This window comes from Vombatus ursinus, unplaced genomic scaffold, assembly GCF_900497805.2.
Source record: "Vombatus ursinus unplaced genomic scaffold, bare-nosed wombat genome assembly UNPS02005286.1, whole genome shotgun sequence".
NCBI lineage: Eukaryota > Metazoa > Chordata > Mammalia > Diprotodontia > Vombatidae > Vombatus > Vombatus ursinus.
Window position 1 is genome coordinate 705,419 of NW_020945064.1, and position 25,434 is coordinate 730,852.

Sequence of the window (25,434 nt, forward strand, 5' to 3'; positions counted from 1 at the left end):
AATTGTGATCCAGCCATAACTCTTCCATCTCAGGCTTGTGAAATTGATTTTTTTGAACCCCAGGATAGGGGTTTTGCCTTAATCTCTATTAAACTATTAAATCTAATAGCCCAATGGCCCAATATTCTAGCCTCTTAGAATCTTTTAGGATCTAGAATTTGTCACATATCATGTTAGGTATCTCTCAGCCTTGAGTCATATAATGAAATTGACAAGGTCATCCATTTAGCCCTTTATTCAAGTCATTGATAAAGCTGAAAAGGCACACACACAGGTCAAGTGCCCTAGCATACACCAGTAGATATCTTATTTCAAGTTGACATTGAATCTTCTATTTTTTTTTTTTGGCATGTAGTTATTCTAGTTTTACCTTTACGATGGGCTAACCCATACCTCTCCAACTCATCCACAATAATAGCATGTAAAATTCTGCCAAATGTTTTAATGGAATCTAGGTAGATTGTTCCTTAATATTTCTTTGACTTACCAACCAGTCTAGCAACTCTGTCAAAAAAAGGAAATGTCTGACATGATTTGTTTTTGATATAGCCAAGCTATGCTTTTAATCATACATTAGAAAACCAATGAAGCCAAAATTAGAAGAGTAGGAAAAACAAAAAAATTTGCAGCAAGTTTCTCTTATAAAGGTCTCATTTCTCAAATATATAGAGAACTGAGCCAAATTTGTAAAAGTAGGAGCCATTCCCCATTTGATAAATGGCCAAAAGATGTGAACAGGCAATTTTCAGAGGAAGAAATCAAAACTATGAAAAAAATAAATGAAAGCAACTCTTAGGTACCATCTCACACTCATCAGATCAACTAAGATAAGAGAAAAGGAAAATGACAAATGTTGGAGGTGATGTGGGAAAATAGGGATATTAGTGCATTCCATTTTGGAGAACAATTTGGAATTATGCCCAAAGGGCTGCACATCCTTTGACCCAACAATAATGCTACTAGGTCTATACTCCAAGGATATCAAAGCAAAAGAAAAATGATTCATATGTACAAAAATATAGTAGTGCTTTTTGTGGTGGCAATAAATTGGAAACTGAGGGTAAGACCATCAATTGGGGAATAGATGCAAGTTATGGTATATGAATGTGATGGAATACTGTTGTGCTATAAGAAATGATGAGCAGGATGGCTTCAGAAAAACCTCGGAAGACTTGTATGGACTGATGCTGAGTGAAGTAAGCAGAACCAGGAGAACAATCTATACAGTAACAATAATTTGTAAAGATAATCAACTGTGAAAGATTCTGATCAATACAATGTTCCACTGGAATTCCAAAGGACTCTTATAATGCAAAATGTTATCCACCTTGAGATAAAGAATTGATGGACTCACAGTGCCGATTGAAGTATTTTTTTCCTTTATTTTTCTTTTTTTAAAAAATATGGCTAATGCAGAAATATGTTTTGCATGATTTCATATGTGTATTGGGTATTAGATTTCTTGCCTTCTCAATGAGGGGCTGGAAGAAGGGTGAAAAGTTGGAACTGAAAATAAAAATAAAATTTTAAAAAAGTAGAAAAAAATTCATACATTAGGGAATTTTGCCAGGAAGAGAAGTCAAGGTCACTAGTCTAGAGTTTGTAGATTTCATTCTTATCAAGTGAAAAAGCATTTATTAAGTACTTCCTATGTGCAAGGCACTGTGCTAAGCATTGAGTTGAGGATAGAAAAAAATGAAAAAAATGGACTGTTGTTAGGACCTCGCAATTTTATGGGGTAGAGAATATGCAAACAACTACAAACAAAGCAAATATATGCAGGGGAAATTGGAGATGCTATGTGTCAGATACTGTGACTTAAAGTAAGTCAGACAAGCCAAGAGGTCTAGATGAGGAAAAAGGGCATTGCAGGCATTGGGGATAGCCAGTGAAAATACACTGAATTGGGAGAGAAAGTGTCTTGTGTGTGAGGAACAGGAAGGTGGCCAACATAGCTGGATCATAATGTGTGGAGAGGAGTAAAGTGTAAGAAGATTGGAAAGGTAAAAAGGAGACAGATTAATGAAGAGCTTTAAAAGTCAAACAGGATGTTATATTTGATTCTGGAGGTAAGCGGAATCACTGGCTATTGAATAGGGAAGTGATATGGTCAGATCTGAAATTTAGGAAGATCACTCTGATCGCTTAGTAGAGAATGGACCAGAGAAGCAAGAAACTTAAGACAAGGAGACCAACCAGAAGGCCAACCAATAATCTTAGGTGTAAGGTGATAAGGGCCTGCATCAGGATTGTGACAGTGTCAGAGGAGAAGAGGAGGCGATGTTTTGAAAGAAACACAAGGGATGTTTTGAGGAAGAATTGACAGGACTTGGTCACAGATTCAACATGGCGGGGAGACAAAGGTGACTCTAGAGTGGGTGACTGGGAGGATGGTGGTGCCATACAGTTCTCCAAAGTACCTTGTTGGTCGTTTGAATTGTGTAACACGAAATTCATAAATTAATTTAGATAGCATCAATGTTTAATTATATTGGTGTGAACCAACTGTGAACAAAGAATGTTGCTTTAATTATTGGCCCTCTTTTATTTCTATAAAGAATGTTTTTATTACTTCCAGATATTTTATGTACTTTGTTGTTATTCTGAAAGTACTTCCTCTTTATGTAATTTTCTCCTGATTCTTGTTAGTAATATACAGAAATGCTAATGGTTTTTATGGGCTTATTTTGTATCCTGTTTCTTTCCTGAAGCTATTAATGATTTTGATTAATTTATTCACTGATTCTTTGGAGTTACCTAAGTAAACTACCATGTCATCTGATAATAGGGATAATTTTGTCTCCTCTTTGTTGATGCTCATACCTTTAATTTTTATCTGTCTATTGCTATTGTATCATTTTAGGACAATGTCAAACAATAATAAAGAGAAGAAACATCATTGCTCTATTTCTGTACTTATATGGAAACCTTTTATTATTTTTTTCATTACAAATAAGGATAGATTTTAGTTTCATAAATCTTTTGACCATTATTGAGGAAAATATCTTACATGCTTATGCCTTCTAGGGTTTTTGATATAAATGGATACTACATTTTGTCAAGGGCTTTTTTTTTTGTTGTTGTTCTGTGTATTGATATAGCCATAGTTTTGGTGTTTTTTTTTTGTTGTTTCTAAGCTTAATTGCGCTAATTATTTTCCTAATGTGGAGCCATCTCTTCTGGAATGAACCACAATATTAGGTTCATTCCAGATGGTTATTAGATGATTATATTGAATTTCTGGAAAATATTGTTGAATCTTTTTTGGTGAAGATTTTATTTACTTTTCTTGCATCAATATTTATTAGTGAAATTGGCCCATAGTTCTCTTTCTCTGCTTTATTCCTCCATGTTTTGGATATTATAATCACATTAGTTCCATAAAAGGAGTCTAGAAGAGCTTCTTATTTCTGTGTTACTGAAAATAATTTTTGTAGCTAAAATATTAGTGTTTTTTTGAGCATTTGATAGAATTAAATTATAAATCCATCTAGAACAAGATTTTATCCTTTAGTATTTCATTTATGGCTTGTTCAATTTCTTTTTCTGAGACTAGATGATTTAAAATTTCTATTTTTTGCTTGGTGAGTTTAGATATTTAGATTTTTGAAGAAACTCATAAATTACCTTTGAGTTTCTTTAAAGTATTATTAATACATTTTGTTCTTACATTATAGTCCTTTCTGGAAATACCTTTGCCCACCAAAAAAAAAAAAGATTGGTCCCTTCCTTGCAACAAAGAAGAACAATTAAACAAAAATGCCTAATGCAATTCCATGTCTGATAATGTATAAAGAATCCTGCCCTAGTAGTCCTTTGCCTCACTCCTCAAAAGTAAGAATTTCCTTTGATTTTGGCTGGCATATAATTTGGAATAGTAGTTTCTGATAATTCACCTTATTTCCTATCTGTTTATTGTGAATTCACTTTGCTTGTTTTTTATTTTGCTAATTTGGTTTTCCTCTTTTTTAAGATGTTAGCTAATGGTTTATTGATTTGGTTACTCTTTTCAAAAAGACATCTCTTAGTTTTGTTTATCAGCTCCATGGTCTTTTCATTTCTGCCATTTTTTTTTAATCTCTCCTCTAATTTTCAAGATCTCTTACTTTGAGCTTATTTTGAAGTTAATTTATGTCCTAGTTTTTAAAAACTGCATGCTGCATTCATAAGTTCATTTTCTATTTTGTAATTATATGTTTTCAGGGAAGTAAGTTTTTCTTCAGAAAACTGCTTGAGCCACATGCCATAAATTTTGACATGTTGCCACATGGGATTTTTTTTTTTACATTTGTTTGTATATTTTTACACTTAAGCTCAGTCTGTTCTTGGCCTCCTCCATTTAGGTCTGGCTCATCTGCTCCTTTTTTCTTTACTAATTAGTATTTTCATGTAGTTTTGGTCTATAAATATTAAGTTTGTTATTTCTGCCTTTTTTACATTTATTTATGTTTTCAATATGCCTGTGTGAACTTGGGAATATTACTTAACTCCCTGGCTCTCAGTTTCCTCATCCATAAAATGAGGGGGTTTTAAAGTCATCTCCAGGTCCAAGTCAACCTGGGATTTGTAATTAGGTGACACAGTGGATAGAGCCCTGGGCCTGGAGTCAGGGAGATTTGAGTTCATGTCTGGATTCAGATACTTACTAGCTGTGACCTGGGTTTTTATTTATTCATGGAGCAAATTGCTATGATTTGTTTTCTTACTCATTCCTTTATTCTTTTTAGTTTTATTGGAGAGTTTAAATCATTCACATTTAGAGTTAAAATACTACATATGTGTTTTCTTTCATTAAATTATTTTATGTCTTTCTCTTTAAACCAACATTTAGTCTCTTAGGTTTGATTTTCTCATATGACCTATGGCCTTATATAACATCTTACATCTTATACAAAAATATGACCTTGGTCACCCCCTACCAAATCTCCCATCAAACTCTTCTTCCCTCATTACTTTTGCCTACTCCCAAATTCCTTGAGATTTTTGTTCTCTTCTATTATTATTTTTTAATTTTTTTTAACCTCTCCCTTCACTTTTTTTGTGAAGAGCCAGGAGGCCAGTGTCACTGGTTTGGAGAGTACATGGAGTGGAATAAAGTGTAAGAAGACTACAAAAGTAGAAGGAGGCTGGATAACAAATGACTGTGAACACCAAACAGCATTCTGTGTTTGATCTTGGAGGTGATAGGGAACCACTGGATTTTATTTAGTAGGAGGGGTATAACATGGTCAGACCTGGGCTTTAGGAAAATAACTTTTTAAAATGATTAATTCATTAATTAATTTTTAGTTGTCAACATTCATTTCCATAAGATTTTGAGTTTTAAATTTTCTCCCCCTCCTTCTCCTCCTCCCTCCCTAAGACGGGGTGCAATCCGAGATAGGTTTTACTTATACATTCATATTAAGCATATTTTTCACATTAGTCATGATATAAAGAAGAATTAGAACTAGTGGGAGAAACTATGAGAAAGAAGAAACAAAACAATAAAAGAAGAGGAGAGCAAATGGTGTGCTTCCATCTGCATTCAGACTACATGGTTCTTTCTCTGGATGTGGATAGCATGTTCCATCGTGAGTCTTTTGGAGTTGTCTTAGATCCTTGCATTGCTGAGAAGAGCTAAGTCTGTCAAAGTCAGTCATTGCACAATATGGCTGTTACTGTGTACAATGTTCCTCTGGTTCTGCTCACTTCACTAAGCATCAGTTCATATAAGTCTTTCCAGTTTTTCTGAAGTCCACCTGCTTATCATTTCTTATACCACAATAGTATTCCATTACATTCATATACCTCAACTTGTTCAGTCATTCCCCAATTGATAGGCATCCTCTCAATTTTCAATTCTTTGCCACCACAAAAAGGGCTGCTATAAATATTTTTGTACATGTGGGGCCTTTTCCTGTTTTTATGATCTCTTTGGGATACAGACCTAGAAGTGGTGTTGCTGGGTTAAAGGGTATGCACAGTTTTATAGCCCTTTAGGCATAGGGGAAAATCACTTTGGTGGTTAAATGGAGAATAGATTGACACAGGGAGAGAATTGAAGCAGACTGACCCACCAGCAGCAATAATCTAAGTGTGAGGTGATGAGGGCCTGTATTAGAGGGGTGGCAGTGTCAGAGGAGAGAGGGGTCGTATTGGAGAGATGTTGCAAAGATGGAACCAATAAGCTTTAGCAGCAGACTGGATGTGGGGTGTGAGAGACAGTGAGGAATTGAGGACTATGCCTAGGTCGCAAGCCTATGAGACTGGGAGGATGGTGGTACCTTCGACAGTAATACGGAAGTTTAGAAAGGAGTGGAGGAAGACTTAGGGAGAAAGATGAGTTCAATTTTGGGCATGTTGAATTTAAGATGTCTATGAGACCTCCAGTTCGATCTGCCTAAAAGGCAGTTGAAGATGTGAAACTAGGGGTCAGCAGAGAGGTTAGGGCAGGATTGATAGATTTGAAAATAATCAACATAGAAATGATAATTAAATCCATGGGAGTTGATGAGGTCATCAAGTAAAGTAGTACAGAGGGAGAAGTTAAGAGGGCCCAGGAAAGAAACCTTCCTGCCTGGTTTCCATTTGAAGACCCCAGCTACTTAGATAAGGACTATTTGACAAAAACTGCTTGGAAAATTGGACCATAGTGTGGAAGAAATTATATTTAGACCAGTATCTCACACCTTATACAAAGATAAGCTCCAAAAGAGTGTGTGATCTAGATAAAATGTAATAGATTACATCATAAATGAATTAGAGAAACATGGAAAAAATTACCTATAAGATGTATAGATATAGGAAGAGTTCATGACCAGCCAGGGAATAGAGAGGATTACAGAAAGTTAAATAACTTTGATTATATAAAATAAAATTTTTTTGAATAAACAAATCTAATAAAGCTAAGATTAAAAGGGTAACAATTAACAGGGGGAAAAAACTTTGTAGCAAGTTGTCTGATAAAAGTCTTATTTCCAAGATACAGGTGTCTCAAATGTCTTTGGGCAAATATAAAATCTGTTTGGCACTCAAAGCTCTTCTTCCCTCTCACATACTCTTCAAATCAGTAACTCTGGTTTCCTTTCTGTTCCACTCCTTCTCTTGGTTCTAGGCATTTTCTCTGGCTGTCTCCCATACCTGGAATGCTCTCCCTCCTGGCTTCCCTGGATTTCTTTAGGTTTCTTCTAAAATCTTATCTTCTCCAGAAAGCCTTTCTCAACTCCTCTTTATCCCCAAAGTCTTTTGGGACACCCTCTGTAAAGAACTGATGAAAATTTTATAATAAGAGCCTTTCTCCAATTGATAAATGACATAAGAACATGAACAGGCAATTCTCAAGGGGGAAAAAACCTCAGGCTATCTATAGTCACATAAAAAAATGCTCTAAATCACTACTAATTAGAGAAATTAAATTAAAGCAATTTTCTGAGATTCCACCTCGTACTCATCAGAGTAGCAAAGGTAGCAAAAGAAAAGAAGATGATTAATGTTGGAGAGAATGTGGGAAAACAGGCACTTTTCCCATTACTCTGCTGGTGTAGCTGTGAATGGGTACAGCCACTCTGGAAAGCAATTTGGAATTACATGCAAAAAGTTGCTAAACAAGATGTTCCCTTTGACCCAGCTATAGCACTGTATATAGTTTAGGAGTATAGGTCTATACTCCAAAGAGATCAAAGAAAGGAAAAGATCCTATATGTGTAAAAATAACGATAGCAGCTCTTTTTGTGGTGGCAAAGGGATGTGAAAAACAAGGGGGTGCCAACCAATTGAGGAATGACTGAGTAAGTCGTGGTATATGAACGTGATGGAGTATTATTGTGCTATAAGGAATGAGGAAATAGAAGATTTCCAAAAGATGTTGAAAGATGTCTTTATATTAGCAGAGCTAGAGCGACAATATATACAATAACATCAATATAACCAAAATGAACAATTTTGAGGACTTTTATAAAATGATGAATGAAATGAACAAGAATGAACAAAACTAGGTTAAAAATTTATGAAATAACAACAGCACTGTAAAAACAAGAAACTTTGAAAGTTGTAAGAATTATGATCAATACAATGACCATTCATGATTTCAGAGGACTGATGATGAAAAATGCCATCCATGACAGGTGATGGATTTAGGGTACAGAATGAGAAATCTATTTTTTGTTGTTGCTGTTCAGTCGTTTTAATAGTATCCAATTCTTTGTGACCCCATTTGGGGATTTTTTTGGCAAAGGTACTGAAGTGGTTTGCCATTTCCTTCTCCAGCTCATCTTATAGTTGAGGAAACTGAGGCAAAGAAAGGGAAGTGACTTGCCCAGGGTCACACAACTAGTAAGTGTCTGAGGCCACATTTGAATACAGGTCTTCTTGACCCCAGGCCTGGTATTTCATCTACTGCAGTATGTCTCTCTCTATATCCACCATGGAAATTTGTTTTGCTTGACTATGTAGATTTGTTATAATAAAAATTATTTTTCTTTTCTTTTCTTTTCTTTTTTTTTTTTCCGCTGGTGTGGGGGATGGAAGAGAGAGAAAATAGATTTCTGTTCATTAAAAAAAATTGAAAGGAGAATGCCACAGATGTGAAATGTTGCATGCACTTTTAGTTGGGGTCACTGTATATTAGTTTTACTTAATTTTTTTTACTTTGTTACAAGCACTCTCTCAAGGTGGGAATGATTTGTAAATATTTGTAATATAAAAATAAAACATATTAGTAAATCTTTAAAAATTAAAAAAATATTCACATGGCATTCATTTGTAGTATCCTTTCAAAGTATGTTAATTAATCCAATTCTTTTCTTATTCTTTTCTCTTCTAGGATACTCTGGAGTCTAATCTCTCATTCATGGATTGCATTTATACATTCTTTAATATCTTCATGACCATTGTCTAAGATGGGGCTTCTGGGAATCAAAAGCTTCACTCTCTCCTTTAACTGTTCACCTATTAATACAATTACAGACCTTTCTCTTGCCTTACTTTCATCATCATCTCTCTTTGACTCTTAAGAGCTTAATTCTGAGGAATATTAATTCATAAAGTAGGCTGTGGGGTGTAGTGGGAATGCTCCAGAATTGGAGATTAAATCCTATTCTTTTCCCTTTCCTTCATTATCTTTCTTTCTTGATGTCAGAATCCTCATTCTGGACCTATGTCTCTGTCCACTCATCCTCTGAGATATTTATCCCTAGAGACCCAACCTGGACAGGGAAGTTGTCCCAAGAAATATCATACCTGCTTAAAGAAGATTTTTTTTCTGAGGTGTTCAATCTCCCTGTCCATTGCCAGATTCCCACAATACCTTCCTACTTCTGGAGGAACACGGCCTTAGAGCCTTCCCCCTTTGTGGATGGAATCTTATTCCTACTCCTTGATTGTAGACCTGGCCAAAAACACTCTATCCTGACTTTCACAAAGCTTCCACAATATATGGCAGGTAATTAAAAAAATCATTTTCACCTTGCATTTTTTCAAAATCACCTCTGGTCAGATGATGGCACTTTTCTGAGTCCTTATGGTTCCTTGCTCACTAGAGAGGTTTTCCTTTGTACTATTCCAACTACCCCCATTTTGATTTTTTAATGAGGAAATGTGTTCCATTTATCCCAGAGGTACTAATTCAATCCTTCCTTCCTCTTGAAAAATGTTTATCTGCTTTCTCCTTCCCTTTTGGCCCTTATATTCTTTGCCCATAGATGTTGTCTGTATCATAGAGTAGGTGCTTAATAAATGCTTGTCAGATTGGATCAGATTTAACTTTACCTTCTGCTTTCAATGATGTGGGCAATTCTCCTGTATTATTTACTTAAGTATGGTATAAATGTTTTTTTTTTTTAATTTTGTTTTCCTGGAAGACCTGTAATCTTTAGATTATCTCTTCACATCCTTCTATCTTCAAGCTCAATATCTTTGTGTTATACAACCTTTATGTCTTCTTCCAATCTTTGTCTTTTGATTATTTGATTTTTTTTCTGCTTCTGTATTTTTGTATCCCAAATCTGCCATTTTCTTTTTTTAGAGAAACTACTGTTTTGAAGGGGGTTTCTTTTTATTCTACATCTCTATCCTTTTGTCTTATTGATTTCTCACTTGAAAGCTCTAACTTACCTAATTTCTATACCAATTTGTTTTTATTTCTTCTTTTAATTCTTTTATTGATCTTCCGAAACACTCTGGAGGTTCTTGCAGTTACTCTTGTAATTTTGAGGGATCTGAAGTATCATAATACTTTTCTCTTCCTTGAGGGTTGTCCACTTGACTTCCTTTATTTTCAACTACTCATTCGTATATGTCTTATACGTATAACCTATATCAAATTGCTTACCATCTTAGGGAGGGGGGGAGGTGAGAGAGGGAAGAAGAAAACATGGAACTAAAAATTTAAAAAATTAATGTTAAAAATTATCTTTATATGTAATTGGAAAAATAAAATACTATTTAAAAAGAAGAAAAAAGAACTACTTATTCATTGTGTTGACTCTTTCTAGATTGTTTGCTCATTTTCCTTTCCATATCAGTCTTTATCCATATTTTCTGAGTTTTTTTCATAATGCTCTTTGGGTGATTTAGCTTATTACTGGGAATTCCTTTCATTCTGTTGTAGGTAACTATTGAAATAAGCTCAACACTTTTGGGACCCTCTCCATGTTCTCTCCAGACCACTGGGGTTGGAGAGTTCTGTGACTACTCCCTTCCTTTGCCTACTGTTTCACACAAAGGCTACCCAATCCTTCTCCTGTGCTCACTGGACTGTTACTCATAGGTAACAAACTTGCTTTCATCTTAAATCTTTCCCTTTCCCCTTCCCATTCCTTCCATATTCTGGCTCTCGCTGAGACTTGATTCTTTCTTGATGACATAGCGTTGGTTGTACTTTCACTCATTTCCCTCTACTCACTGGTCAAGGTGGGGAGTTAGAATACTTCCTGCTCCTTGTTGCTGTTTCTAGGTTCTCCCTCTGCTCTCATAACTCAGTAACCTTTCTTCCATTGAGGTTCCCTCAATCTGTATCTACCACTCAATCAAAATTCTGGTTGCTACTTGTCTACCAATGTTCCCTTCTTTTCTTAATGAGGTCAGTGCCTGGCTGATGATCTTTCTCTCCTTTCCAACTCCTGTACTCATACTTATGGGAATTCAGTATACATATTGATACTCCCTCAAATACTCTAACCTGACAATTCCTCAACTTTCTCATTTTCCATGACCTACTCCTCCACCCTACTTCAATAATATGTATATATATATATATAAATGTATATATATATATATATACAAAGATAGTCATACCCATTATTTTGCCATCACCCACAAATGTACCACTTCCACGTTCATGAATTCTGAAATTCCTATATCTGATCACAATCTGTTGTCATCCTACTTCTCCTTCAGTCTTGCAATCCAACTCTTCTTCTTCGTCTTCAATGGGACTTCCAATCCTTTCACTCTTCAGGGCTTTCCCAGGCCATCATCTCTAATTAGTTCCATTCTCCTACTCTCTCCATCTTGACTCCTTGGCGAACAAGCTTAACTCTACATTGCCTTCTTCTCTGGGGACCCTTTCACTCTTATTCTACCAATGATCTTGCCTGCCAAACCTCAGTCTTAATTACTTCCACCGGCTCCTTCTTCATTCTTACTGACCTGCTGCTGGATAAAATTGGAGAGAATCATGAAACCATGATGACTGAGTCCACTACAAATTTATTTTACACAATTTCAACTGAGCTCTCACTGCTACAAGACAAATGTACTCCTCCCTCATAAACTCACTATCCTACTCACCATAGCAGCTTTTAAAAGTGTTTTTATGCCTCCTCAAATCTCCCAAGGCTCCTCCTCCTCCCACCCTTTCAGCTGAAAACCTTGCCTCATCTTTCACTGAAAAAATTGAGCTTCTCCCCTCATCTCACATTTGTTGAGAGTTCCCTCTTCTCTCTTCATCTTACGTACCCAAACACATCATGCCGCTATAGCCTCCTTCACCAATCTCACATAAAGACTTCTCACCAAGGCAAAACCCTTTAAAGGCACAAGTGATCCCATTACATCTCATCTTCTACAGAGGCTTGCTTAATCTATTATACCCACTCACTTATCATCAGTCTTTCCCTGTTTACTAGTGCCTACAAACATGCTCATATTTTTCTTATCCTCAAAAACTCACTTGATCTACCCATGCCTATCAGCTACCATCTCATATCTTCCCATATCTTTCCTCTCTTTTGTGGTGAAATTCCCAGAGAAGGTTTTCAAGAATACACGCCTCTACTTCTCTCTCTCTCTCTCTCTCTCTCTCTCTCTCTCCAACTAAAATTGCTTCTCCTTCTACCTGTCTGACTGCTCCTCCATAGTCTTTTGCTAGATCTTTGTCCAGGTCATGAATGCTAATGGTGGATGTCCCACAGGACTCTGTCCTGGGATCTCTTCTATTCTCCCTTTATACTATTTCACTTGATTATCTCATCAGCAACCATGGATTCATATATCATCTCCATGCTGATGATTCTCAGATCTACTTATGGAGCCCTTAACTTCTGTCCTAACCTTCTAACTGTCTATTAGACATCTCAAACTACATGAACCTTAGATATCTTTAACTCGATGTCTCGAACTGAATTCATTATCATTCCCCCCAAACTTTCCCCTCTTCTGAACTTCTCTATTACTGTCAACAGCACCACCATTTTCTCAGTTATACAGGCTTGAAAACTAGGTGTCATCCTTGACTACCCTCTTTTTCTCTCCCCCATATCCAGTCCACTGCCAAATTATGTTGATTTTACCTTCATACCATTTCTAATAATACATGCTCTCTTCTCTCCTCTGACACAAATACCACTCTGGTGCAGCCCTCCTCACTTTATGCCTGGACTATTGACATTACACCCTTGCCTTAAGTCTCTCTCTACTCTTTGTCTGGCATTCAAAGCTCTTTACGATCTGATTCCCTCCTACTTTTTGGGTCTTCTTACACCTTATAGTCTTCTTACACCTCATTCCCCTTCAGGTACCCTGTGATGCAGTGATTAGCTTCCTTCTCCAGAATTCTCAGTGGCTTTTCCCCATGCCTGGAATTCTCTTCCTTTCTCTTGTCTGTCTCCTGGCTTCTTTCAAGTTCCAGCTAAAAATCCATCTTTTACAAGAAGCTTTTTTTGGAGAGCACTTAGTACAGTGCCTGGCACATAGTAGGCACTTAATAAATGCTGACTGACTGAGCTCTTTGAAGGCAGGGACTGTTTTTCTCATCTTTCTGTTCCCAGTGCCTAGCACAGTGCTTGGCACATAGCATTAATAAATGGCACATAGTACTTAATAAATGTTTGCTGAAGTTCGATGTTGAAGACTTTTGGATCTTAGCTATTCTGCTCAGAGCCACTATTATGGTTGTTCAGTTGTTTCAGTCATGTCTGTGACCTCATTTGGTGTTTTCTTGGTTTGCCATTTCCTTCTGCAGCCCATTTTATGGATGAGGAAACTGGGACATACAGGGTGAAGTGACTTGCCCAGGGTTGAGTAGCTAGTAAGTGTCTGAGGTCAGATTTGATCTCAGAAAGATGAGTCTTCCTGATTCTAGGCCTGGTGCTCTATGTACTATGGCACCATCCTAGCTGCCCTATATGTCCCTAATTATTAACCAAAGCATTATTCCCTCGCCAGATCTGTAAACTGACATTTTTGGATCCCAAATGTAAATCAGTTGGTGAGCTAAAACCATAGAATACAGACAGGTACTCCAACATTAGATAACAGATTGCTACATGGGGCTTTAATGGGCAGGAACAGGAAGCTGCTCCTGGTTATGGCAAAGTTTTTATTCCAGGAGAAGCTGATCTTTTTACTTAGGCTCTTACAATTGCTACGCATATGCAAGGTTTGCTAAGTTAGTCCATTAATTGTCTTAATGGTAATTACATGCTTGAGGCTAGGCCATCCAATGGTATCCCTCTGAAAGAGAAGAACAAGGGACTAGGAGAAAGGAGGTGGGGGGTGGGGGAGAGTCTGGAGACAGTGAAATCCTTTTAATGGCAAAGCTATGCTGTTAACCTAATTAAACCTTAAGATGATTAAAAAAACCCTCAGGTACTAAATGGCGACAAGGGAATCAATCAGCAGGGACAGCAACATTTCTGGGAAATCCCAGTGCCAAATGACTCTCGCTTGATTCAGTTTCCTTGAGGATAAATGAATGACACCTACCTGTTCTGCTTAGCTCATAGGGTGGTTGTGGGATCAGACCAGATAATGTATGTGAAAGCACTTTGATATTCATAAAGCAACCCAGTGAGTGGGATGTATCTCAATTATATTCAATTTCCTTTTCTCCTGTAGTATGGCAGTGAGCAATCTTTCCACACCACCACCTATATAGACCCTAAGGCACCAAGCTTCTCACACATGTCTAGGGAAACACAGACTGAGCATACATACCCTTACCTTGACATCAGAGGCATCTCTTTTGGAGGCTGAAGATGGGAGATTGCATGATACAATAGAAAGAGGTGGTGGTGGTCAGAGGACCTGGGATCAATTCCCACCTTTGACACCTACTATCTGTGTGACCTTGGGCAAGTCACCTACTTCTTTGGGCCTCAGTTTCCTCAGTTGTAAAAATGAGAGAATTGGGACTAGTCAGTGATAACAATAAAGTTTACATAGTGCATTAAGGTTTACAAAGCCCTTTTACATATGCTCTCTCACCTGATACAATAACCCTGAGAAGTCCCTTCCAGCTCCAAATCTATGATTTGGGGCTCTAAGGTTATATCTACTCTAGCACCCTATAGATCCTCCATGAAAGACTTATGATACACAAATAACATTTCCTTAGCTAAGAGGCTGATTGCTTGCACAGACCCCTTTCAGTTGGGAGGCACAATTCTGCACTATCAGTTGCTGAGATAAAAACAGGCTTTTAGGGCAGAGAGGTTGGAAAATCTTGGAGATCATTTTAGTCTGATCTTTCAATTTTCAGATGAGGAAACTGAGATGGAGGGATTGGCACAGGATCTCAGAAGTGGAATGGAAAAACTTGTACTTGAACGTGAAAAACCTAAAACTTTCCTTTACTGGCAGGAATCAAATGACTTTTGCTTGAAGACATTGGAAGGAAGACATTTCTATTGATCTCCTTTTGCATTACTCTGTCAGGAGTTCCCCCCATTTCCCTCATACTGAGCTTAAATCTCTGAGTTTCTCTGAAACTCCCACCCAATGTTCATAGCTCTTCCCTCTGGGCCCAAGGACAAGGCTAGTCCTTTTTCTATATCAAAACCAACAGCTTTCATATACCTGTCCTCACCTCCCAATTCCCCATCCCTTAAACTTTCTCTTTCCCAGGCAGAACATCCCCAGTTCCTTCAACTAAGCCTCTTGGCATGATGTCAAGGCCCTTCTCTGTCTTAGATTCCTTCCTCTGGACACTCTCCAGGTTGTTAATGTCCTTCCTAAACTGAGGTGCCCCAAATTGAACACAATAATTTTGATGGTGTCTGACCAGGACACAGTACAAGTACAAGGGGGACCATCACCTTTCTCTTTTCTGAACAATATCCCTTTCAATGAAGCTCAAGATCCCATTATGTTTTGGGGTTGCCATATCACATTGTTGGCTCACACTGAATTTATAATTCTCTAAAAACTTTAACTTTTTCAGATGAACAGCCATCTACACATCTCCCATCTTGAAGATGTGAAATTGATTTTTTGAACCCAAAGGTAAGATTTTACATTTATATCAATTCAATTTTATCTTATTATATTTAGCTTACTATTCTAGCTAAAGAGTTCTTAACCTGGGGTCCAAGAATAGGTATAATAATAATAATAATCATAATCATTTATATAGCACATTAAGTTTTGCAAAGCACTTTACAATTATTATCTCATTTGATGCTCACAACAACCCTGGGAGGTAGGTGCTATTATTATCCTTATTTTACAGATGAGGAAACTGAGTTACAGAGAGGTTAAATGACTTGCCCAGAGCCACACAACTAGGGAGTATCTGAGGTTGGATTCAAAATTAGGTCTTCCTAATTTAAAGTCTGGTGCTCTATCCACTGTTCCACCTTGCTTATTTAGATTTCAGGGGGTCTGTGAACTTGGATGGAAAAGAATTACATACATCTTTATTTTTCATTAAATTTTAACTGAAATTGATTATTACCTTTGATTATTTAAAAACTTGATTCTGAGAAGGGGTCCATAGGCTTCACCAGATTGCCAAAGGGGTCCATGACACAAAAAATCTTAAGAACTTATAAGGACGCAAAATTTATAGGGGGGTAGACTATTCTGCCAGCTACATAAATTATAAGGCCAAATGTAAAGGGGCTGATCTGTTCTGCCCTGATGTGCCAATTGTAGGGACACAGACTCTCAGAGACAATATTGGGATACAGAAGAAAGAGGGGCACATGCCAGCTTGGTTGTATAAGTGTAGATTTCTTAGAGTTTGTTAGGTTAATTAAGTTGGTTAGATGAGTTTACTCACGAGACCCAGTCCTTGGTGGCTGGACAGAATGGTGGATTGCCACACCAACCCCAAGTCAAACCAGATATTATATAGAAGCAGAACAAAGAAGATGTATTTCCAGGGATGGCCCAGGGTCACTTGCAAGTTTTCCCATGAGATATTTGGAGTGCCTTTTGCTGTTTACATTTACTGAAGGTAGTTTACATTCCCTGTGGAGTCATAGATCACATTCCCACTCTGGCTACTACCACATAGAACTCCTGCACTAGCCTACTGAGATCTCTTTGAGAAGGATGCCATTTGGTTTGAGAAGGCTTCCATCTATACCTTCATCTAAGTCACAGAAGGCAATGTTAAACAACATAAAGACCAAGTACAGTACCCTGAAGCATTTCACTCTAGAGATTCCCTTCCAAGCAGATATCAAGCTTGCCTTGATCAACCGTGACTCCTCTTTGGATCCAGCCATTGAAATATCTTTGGACCCATGTAACTTTACTATTGAATAGTTCACACTGCTCTATGTTGTCCAAAGGATGTCATGGTAGCACTTGGTAAGTGCTATGCTAACATCCAAGGAAACTATATGCATAGCATTTTTTTGCTCTAGCAGAGGAAGTGGGTAGTTAGCAGTTTGATTTTAAATCTAGGCCTCTTAATCCAAATTTAGTTCTATCTTGACTACACCACCCTGTTTAACTGCTTTATGGATCTCATTGATCCATGAAATATCACGTGTTAATTGTGCCAGATTGAGTAACCTTGACTCTAACAAAAAAACAGCCTGGAGGGCTTCAGAGTTAGGCTTCAGTGGAGCCAACATATACAAGTTTTGATATATTTTATATTAATAGTCACTGAGTTATGAAAATTAAGGTCATGGGGGCAGTTTCTTAATCTGACAAATGAGGGTGTTGGCCTAGATCTCTAAAATCTATGACGGTTATAGCTTTCTGGGATTTTGAGCCTGTTCTCAAATGGTTGAAAAATGTTTCTTCGCTAGATTTGAAAATAAGCATTTCTAGATTTCTAAATAAATCATTTGAGTTAAAAACATAACCAGTTTTCCCTAATGACCAAATTGTAAATAGGATTTGAATCTCATGAGTAAGCACAAAAGTGAGGAAAACAAGGTGGTTGCATTCGAGCAGCTTTGGTTTTATGAAGTCAATGGGTCAGTCAGTCAACAAGAAATGATTAAATAGGATTTGAATCTCATGAGTAAGCACAAAAGTGAGGAAAACAAGGAGGTTGCATTCAAGCAGCTTTGGTTTTATGAAGTCAATGGGTCAGTCAGTCAACAAGAAATGATTAAGCCCTTACTATATGCCAGGCTCTTAATACAAAGAAAAGGGCAAAAACACTGTCCCTGCCCTCAGGGAGTTTGTAATCTGGTGGAAGAGACAATATGCAAATAATTAGGCACACATGACAGCTTATTTTACAGATGAGGAAATTGAAGCAAACAGGGTTAAGTGACTTGCCCAGGGTCACATAGTTAATAAGTGTCTGAGACCAGATTTGAACTCAGGAAGATGAGTTTTCCTGATTCTAGACCTGGTGCTTTATCCACCGTGCCACCTAGCTGCTCACATACAATATAGATGTAGTGTAAATATAGGTACTTTCAGAAGGAAGGCACTAGTAGCTGGGGGGAGGTGGGGGATGATGACCAGGAAGGACCTTCAGTAGAAGGTGGATTTTGAATCTTGAAGGAAGCCAAGAGGAAGAAGTGTGGGAACAGTGTGTTAGGTCCCTACTATGAACAACCTCACGTTTGCAAGGTTCCAATAAATCTCATCATCTGCTTACACTTTTTGCCTTTAGAAGTTTGGAGCAAGTAGTAAACTTTCTGATAATAGAGAAAAACAAATGGAGTACTATAGAATCACAGAATATTAGTGTTGGGAAGGACGTGTCTTAGAGATTTTGAAGTCAAATCCTTTTTAAATATAGAGAAATTGAGACTGAGATGGGAAGCGACTTGTTTGACAGATAGTAACTGAACTGGAAATCAGGCCTCCTAGTCCCCAGTCCAATAGTCTTTCCACTGTGCTAGAAGGTGCTGAACAATACATGAAGAAGGGAGAATAATTGAGGGCTGACTCTGATACTATAGTGTCAATAAGCAGTAAAAGTTGGGTTTGCTTATGTTCTGTCAGCTAGAAAGCCCTATAACCAGCACTTCTAGGTGCATTGGTGATACCCTGTTCCTCATAATGATGACCTCAAGGCACTGTCAGATCATAAAGGGCCTTCTGAATCATCAGAGAAGGATTGAGTTAGGTTCAGTGTGTTTTTGGTATTTAGTATATTTGATCGTATTCTAAAATTTAGAATACAGAGGTCTCCAACATGTGGCCTACAGGCCGCATGGGGTCCATACTATTCAGCCATGGTCTGACACATTGTACCTTGACTCCAACGTAGTGATGCCATTTTGGCCCTCTTTTACAATGAAGGACAACAACCAACCAACCAATAAACTGACCACTGTTATTGTTCAGTCATTTTACTTGTGTCTGACTCTTCATGACCCCATTTGGGGTTTTCTTGGCGGAGATACTGGAGGGCTTTGCCATTTCCTTCTCTAGCTCATTTGCCAGATGAGGAAACTAAGGCGAACAGGGTTAAGTGACTTGGCCAGGGTCACACAGCCAGGAAGTATCTGAGGCCAGATTGGAACTCAGGAGGATGAGTTTTTCCAACATTCTGGCCTGGCTCTCCATCCACTGATCCAGTTAGCTGCCTGTAACACTTCTGAGTGAGATCCAAATCAGGTTAAAATGAATTTGGGAAATAATTAAATAAATAAAATATAAATAAATATAATAAATAAATATAAATAAATAAAAACATAGGTAAGGTTAACATGTTTTCCAAGTCAGTATGTACGCTTTGGTGCTCCCCATTTCTATTTGAGGTTGACGCTACTGTTCTAAATGATTTGTACATTGGCAATTCACAGATGGAATACATGTACATACAGTACATGATATAGGCAATATGGTCGATTTCCAGTGGCACACAGAGCAGTTGCCTCTTATGTCCTGACTCCTTAACAGTTTATAAACCTACAAACCCAATGCCAAATGAAAGAACTGGTGGCCAGCTCATGTTCCCTTCCAGCTCTGGGAAGTCAGAACATGCTCACTCCCTTCCCAGGTTACAAATTAATAGTATCATTCCGTTAGTGGCCAACTAATCTCTACTTCCCCATCTCCCCATCCAACACCCTTTCCATCCCAAACACTGAGAGTCAGTAGCAATCAACCTTTATCCCCAATAGGACAAAAAGAAGATGGAATTATCTACCCCTTTAAAAAGGATATAAACCCCTGGCATATGGTGGTCTGGTGTCACATAAATAGTATATATGATTCACTCCCTCTTGACTCCAATAGTTGATTAATCCAAACATTTTACTTCTCAACCATGATGAACAAGAAGAGCATTTACTATACTTGAGATACTTCCCAACTATGATAGACCAGAGAGCATTTACTATAGACTTGTGATTTTATTTATTATATACTTGTGATTGAGATTGTTGAATTATGAAGAAAAGGCTCAAAACGAAATGAGGCCATATCTTTAGATCCTTACCGTATTCGTCACTAGCCTTATGTCTTCTTTGGTGGTCTGTAACTCTCCTTTTATTTTAATCATGTTCTGAGTCTTGTCATGTACCTGAAAAAAGCACACGATTTGAGATAAGAAAATTACAGATAAATTGTCCATCAAGGACTTTGAGGCTTTCATTCTCTCATCTGGATCTAGGTTTCAAGAACGGGGTTTGGAAACACCTTCTGAATTTATCAGTATACTTATCTATCCATCTATTTATGCTTTTCATAGCACCAGCTGCCAGTGAATCTTTGTGTTTATGGGTCACACCAAGCACCCCACTCTCAAACCTTTTACAAAGTGCTTAATGCAAATTATCTCATTTGCTCCTCTTTATCTTCTGGGGTAAATTATTCAATTATTATTACATCCAGTTTGAGGATGAGAATATCAGGTCTCAGACAGATTCAATAGTTTGCTCAAGGTCACACCCTTGGTAAGGGCCCGTGATGAAACTAGAACATAGATAGATATTTGGACCCTAACACCAGTGCTCTTTCTGCTATGTAGTACTGTCTCCCTACAAATTACATTTACAGTTTCTGAGACCAGATAAAATTTCCACCAGATACTTACCAATGAGATCAGTTCCAGAAGTGAGACCTAATAGAATATTCTCCCTGTGAAAAAAACAAACCCTCCCATCACCCACACTCTCACATAGACTGAGAGGGGTAAAGAATGTTGGTGATTCTGAGCTAAATAGCTGGAATTTAGAATGTTTCCTCAGGTTGGGTTCTGATCAGCAGCATTGTTTTCCCATCATGAGAAGCAGATGCATTATGGGATGGCAGGGTAACTTTTGCCTGCTCAAAGGCTAGGCCAAAGGCTAGATGAGAGATAAGTACAGTGGCATGGAAGAAGAATTTGGATAGGAGTGAAGAGACCTAGATTTCAAACCCTGCTCAGCCAATAACTAGCTGGCAAATTATCTCCCGTCTGTGGGCTTACTTCTCTCATCTGTGAACTGTAAACTCATCTGTAAACTGAGTGAAGCAGACCAGACATTAACTTCAGCCTTTTCCACCTCCCACGTTCTAGGAATCTATGAACCTGAGATATTTCAGGAGGAGAAATTTCCATTACTCGAGGTGAGAAAGAATCCTAGGGGATGAAAGAGTCATCATGGTGAAAATTATACTTTTCTCAAGGCAAAGCCTGTATTTTTTAGAGGCTCATTCTAAAATTAAATCTTCAGTTTTCTTAGATGACTACATCCTGTGTAGGTTCTTTGTTCTAAAGTAAGGATGAAAGAGCTCTTCTCCATATTATAATATTCTCCTCCATACAACAAGTTTGCAGTTTGGGTTGCAAAAGTGCGTTTAGAGTGACAGAATTCACAAATTCACAAAGTCATGGAGTGCCAATGCCCCTTCCCACTAAAGATACTGAGGGCAACTGGCAAAGTTACTTCAGTAATAATAAAAATAACAATAGCTAGCATTTATAAAGCATCCACTATGTTCCAAGACCTGTGCTAAGTGCTTTACAAATCTTATCTCCTCTGATCTTCACAACAATCCTGAGAGTGAGGTGCTATTACCATTCCCATTTTACAGCTGAGAAAATTGATCCCACTCTTGGCAGCAACAGAAGTGAGAATCGTGTTAATTCTCAACAGGAGTAGACAAGACAGAAGGGCTTTATGAAGGCAGCATTTGGTTTTGTGATAAATATTTGAGAAGCTATTGGCAATAAGACTAAAAGTAATCATTTTTGTATAGCTGTAGCATGGTTTTTGCAGGAAGATTAAAATAATTGATCAACAGATCCAACTCATCTCCATATCATTCCCCTGGAATATATAGCATGCTCATGATTCTATGAAGGAGGGAACTTCATACAGTTTTCTCAACTGTGGCAATGTCGGCTCCTTGTACTCCCATTAAACAAGTCAATCTGTCTCTTCTCAGAGTTTTTTGACTTACTTCTTCCCAGGCAATCTGAGGCCTTCCCTTCTCTTTTTCGTGGTTCATCTCTGGTGCCCGCCCAATGTACGCGGATAGTAGTTTTCTTACATCCATCAGCTTCTTTACATGTTCTTCACTTTGTGACAGCCGTGCCCCAAGGGGAAAAACTCCCATACGATCTTAGCTAAAATGTTTAAAAAATCTAGTTAGCAATACAGTGATGTCTAATGCCCTTCCAAGTTAGCCCTGGCCTAATGTACCTTGAGCATTCTCTACCTTTCACTTGTCAAGATGGCACTAGGGTTCCAAGGACAGTGCTTGGGAAGCCATCATAGGGATGAGCTTAGGATTTGCTATGCTCAGCAAACAGAAGGTGTAGACCAGGATGTCTTCTAGGAGGCAGAATAGTCAAGACACCTAGATTCTGGTCTTGACTGCTACTAACTAGAAGTGTTCACTTCTCTTTGAACCTTAATTTCCTCTTTTGTAAAATGACAGGGTGAGACCTCTGTTGTCCCTTCCTGCTCTGCCATTCTTGGATTCATTCTGAGTCCTGACTGCTCAAAGCTGCCTATGAAAGAATCTTTGTGGAAAACTGATAGGAGGTGCACTGGAGTCACCATTTCCTATCTGTGATCCATGGTCTGATCATAGAAAACCAGACCATGGATTGGAAACTTTCTTGGTGAGACTTGGTGAGGATAGTATAATGCCTTAGGAAGTACTCTCATCATTGCTTAGGTGAGTCCTCTTTTTCCATAGGGATACATCTACTGCATCAACTAGATGTCCATTCTACAGGTAGGAGGCATATGCTAGAGATGTATGCTCAAGATTTCCTCCAAGCTCTTTTCTATAGTCTGAGTTGTCCTCTTACTTGGCAAGAAATACTAACACTTATGTTGTTGTTGTTGTTGAGTTGCGTTTGACTTTTCACGACCCTATGGACCATACTGACCATGGACTTTTCTTGGTAAAGATATTGGAGTGGTTTGCCATTTCTTTCTCCAGTAGATTAAGGCAAACAGAGGTTAAGTGACTTGCCCAAGGTCACACAGCCAGTAAGTATCTGAGGCCAGATTTGAACTCAGGTCCCTCTGACTCCGGGTCCAATGCTCTATCCATTGATCCGCCTAGCTGTCATAATAATAATAACAGCGTTTATATAGCATCCACTATGTGTAAGGCACTATGCTAAGTGCTTTACAAATATTACCACATTTGATCCTCACAACAACTTGGAGGTAGGTGATATTATTATCCTCATTTCACAGTTGAGAAGACTCAGGCAGACAGAGGTTAAGTGACTTGCCCAGGGTCACACAGCTAGTAAGTGTCTAAGGTTTAATTTGAACTAAGGTTTTCCTGACTCCTGGCCCAGCGCTCTATCCACTGTGCCACCTAGCCCATCTCTCTGTAGAAATAATAGAGACTACAGGCCTAGAGCTGTAAGTGATCTCAGAGGCCAGCCAGACATTTTACAGACGAGGGAACTGAGGCCTGGAGAGGTCATGTGATTTGTCTAAGATCACATAAGTTTTAGAATTCAAACCCAAGACTTCTGGTTCTTTCCACTGTATTCTGATTACATTGCCCTAACACGCTTACACAGGAGGGGAGGTTCCTAGCAGGTCCTAATCTCTCCAATATCCTGGGTAGAATCCAACCAACACCCATTAAAGAAAGTGCCTCCTTCTATGACCTCTGATGGTCTCACCTTTTCTTAAGATTCTCCTTCCCTTCTTGCTGTGTTATACTTAGAGGCTTTACCTGTAGCATGTTCGCCTCCACCAGGATCACTGACTCCATTCCAGAATCTCTCTGACAGTTTCTCTCCTCCTGGTAGTTCTCTTTCTCTTACATGGCGTACTGAAGCACATTTGGAGACTGTCGGAGCTGTTTGGGCAGCTGGTTCAGCTCGCCTTCTTTCCTGAGTAGTCTTCTTTGAGTGATTCAAATTCCTTTGGCGTAGCTACAGGGGAGAAAAACCAGACAGATTCCCTGCCCTTCTGTCACACTTATTCCTCATCCCAAGGGTCAGAGGGAATGACTTGATGATCCCCACACAGGGTCTCTAACTTAGAAATACCGGTCTGTCTTCAGACTTGGAACCCTAAATGGATGTAAGGCCTATTCTCTACATGGCTGCCTGGATGTCTTTAAAAACCCTACTGCAATACTTAATGGCGTTACCTAATGATTCTTCCCTTCCCTAATGCTGTGCATTGGGATTGTACAGCCCCTGTTGAACCCTAAGTCAACAGACAATGAACGATAGACGTGGTGGAAGAGCATTTGATTAGGAGGGCCCACAGTCTTCCTGTTTAAAAAGTTGACCATAAGGAAGAGCCCGGTTTCAATCATGAAATAAAATCTCAGCCCAAAAGAAAAGAAAGAAGGAGAGGGAGAGAGGAGAAAGGCAGGAAGGCACAGCTCAGACAGCCCAGAGAAGGAGAGATGGAAGCAAGAGCGGATAAGGCCAAAAGCAGTTTCTCCCTCAGCCCGGGTGCAAAGGAAAGGTTCAGAATGCAGTGAGGGAAAGGCTAGCCTCTTCCCACAGCAGACGATGGTGAGGGGCCAAACCTCTCTCCGCAGCTCCTTCAGCCTCTCACAGAGTAACTTCCTTTCTCTCTCCGAATCCTGGATTTCCTGTTTTTTGAGATGAATGGTGGACAGGATTTGGTCTTGGGACACTTGGGATGCGTTTAAATCTTCCTTCAGCCGCTCAATGGCATTTTCATAGAATGTGCCCTATGGGGAGACCCAAGGGACAATTGGAGACCTTGGAGAGCCCTCTTCTTCCTCTCAGGGAAGAGATGGAAGGGCCAGTGAGCTCAGCTAGGCTGCAGGGGCCTGACCCAACTTTAGTGTCCTCCTCAGACACACAGGCACACACACAGACACACATACAACCTTCTTAGCCCCCTACCCCCACATATATACAGACACACACACAGACATGCACATGCACATACAGAGACAAATGAACACACACACGTACACATACACCCAAGACAAATGGACAGACACACACGTACACACATATACCCACAGAGACACACATATATACATGTACATACACACAGATACTTATACATACACACAGGGACATATACACACATATAGACACATATATACACAAATACATAGACACATACAGACACGCACGTACACACTCACAGACATCCCTTTATAGACACAAAGACACACAGAGGTATATCCATATATATATAGAGGCACCCACACCCACACAGATTCATACACACATACATACACACAAATAGACACACACATCCCTCAGGACATAACTTCTGTTAAGGATCTAAACCGTGTCTTCAAGAGTCAGGGTTAATTCTAAAAGTCCTCCCTCCCTCCTTCCTTCCTTCCCTCCTTCCTTCCTTCCTTCCTTCCTTCCTTCCTTCCTTCCTTCCTTCC

At 38.6% G+C, this 25,434-nt stretch overlaps 1 protein-coding gene across 1 annotated transcript in view; it reads right to left on the minus strand.

The window, feature by feature from the left end:
- PMFBP1 (polyamine modulated factor 1 binding protein 1) overlaps nucleotides 1-22,173 on the minus strand; it is a 66,245-nt gene extending 44,072 nt beyond the window's left edge. The window contains exons 1-2 of the mRNA XM_027846211.1: nucleotides 22,018-22,173; nucleotides 20,069-20,152 (exon numbers count right to left, since the gene is read on the minus strand). Of these exons, the coding sequence (XP_027702012.1) occupies nucleotides 20,069-20,152; nucleotides 22,018-22,173 (240 nt within the window). The remainder of the gene's footprint in view (nucleotides 1-20,068; nucleotides 20,153-22,017) is intronic.
- Nucleotides 22,174-25,434: the final 3,261 nt, after the last annotated feature.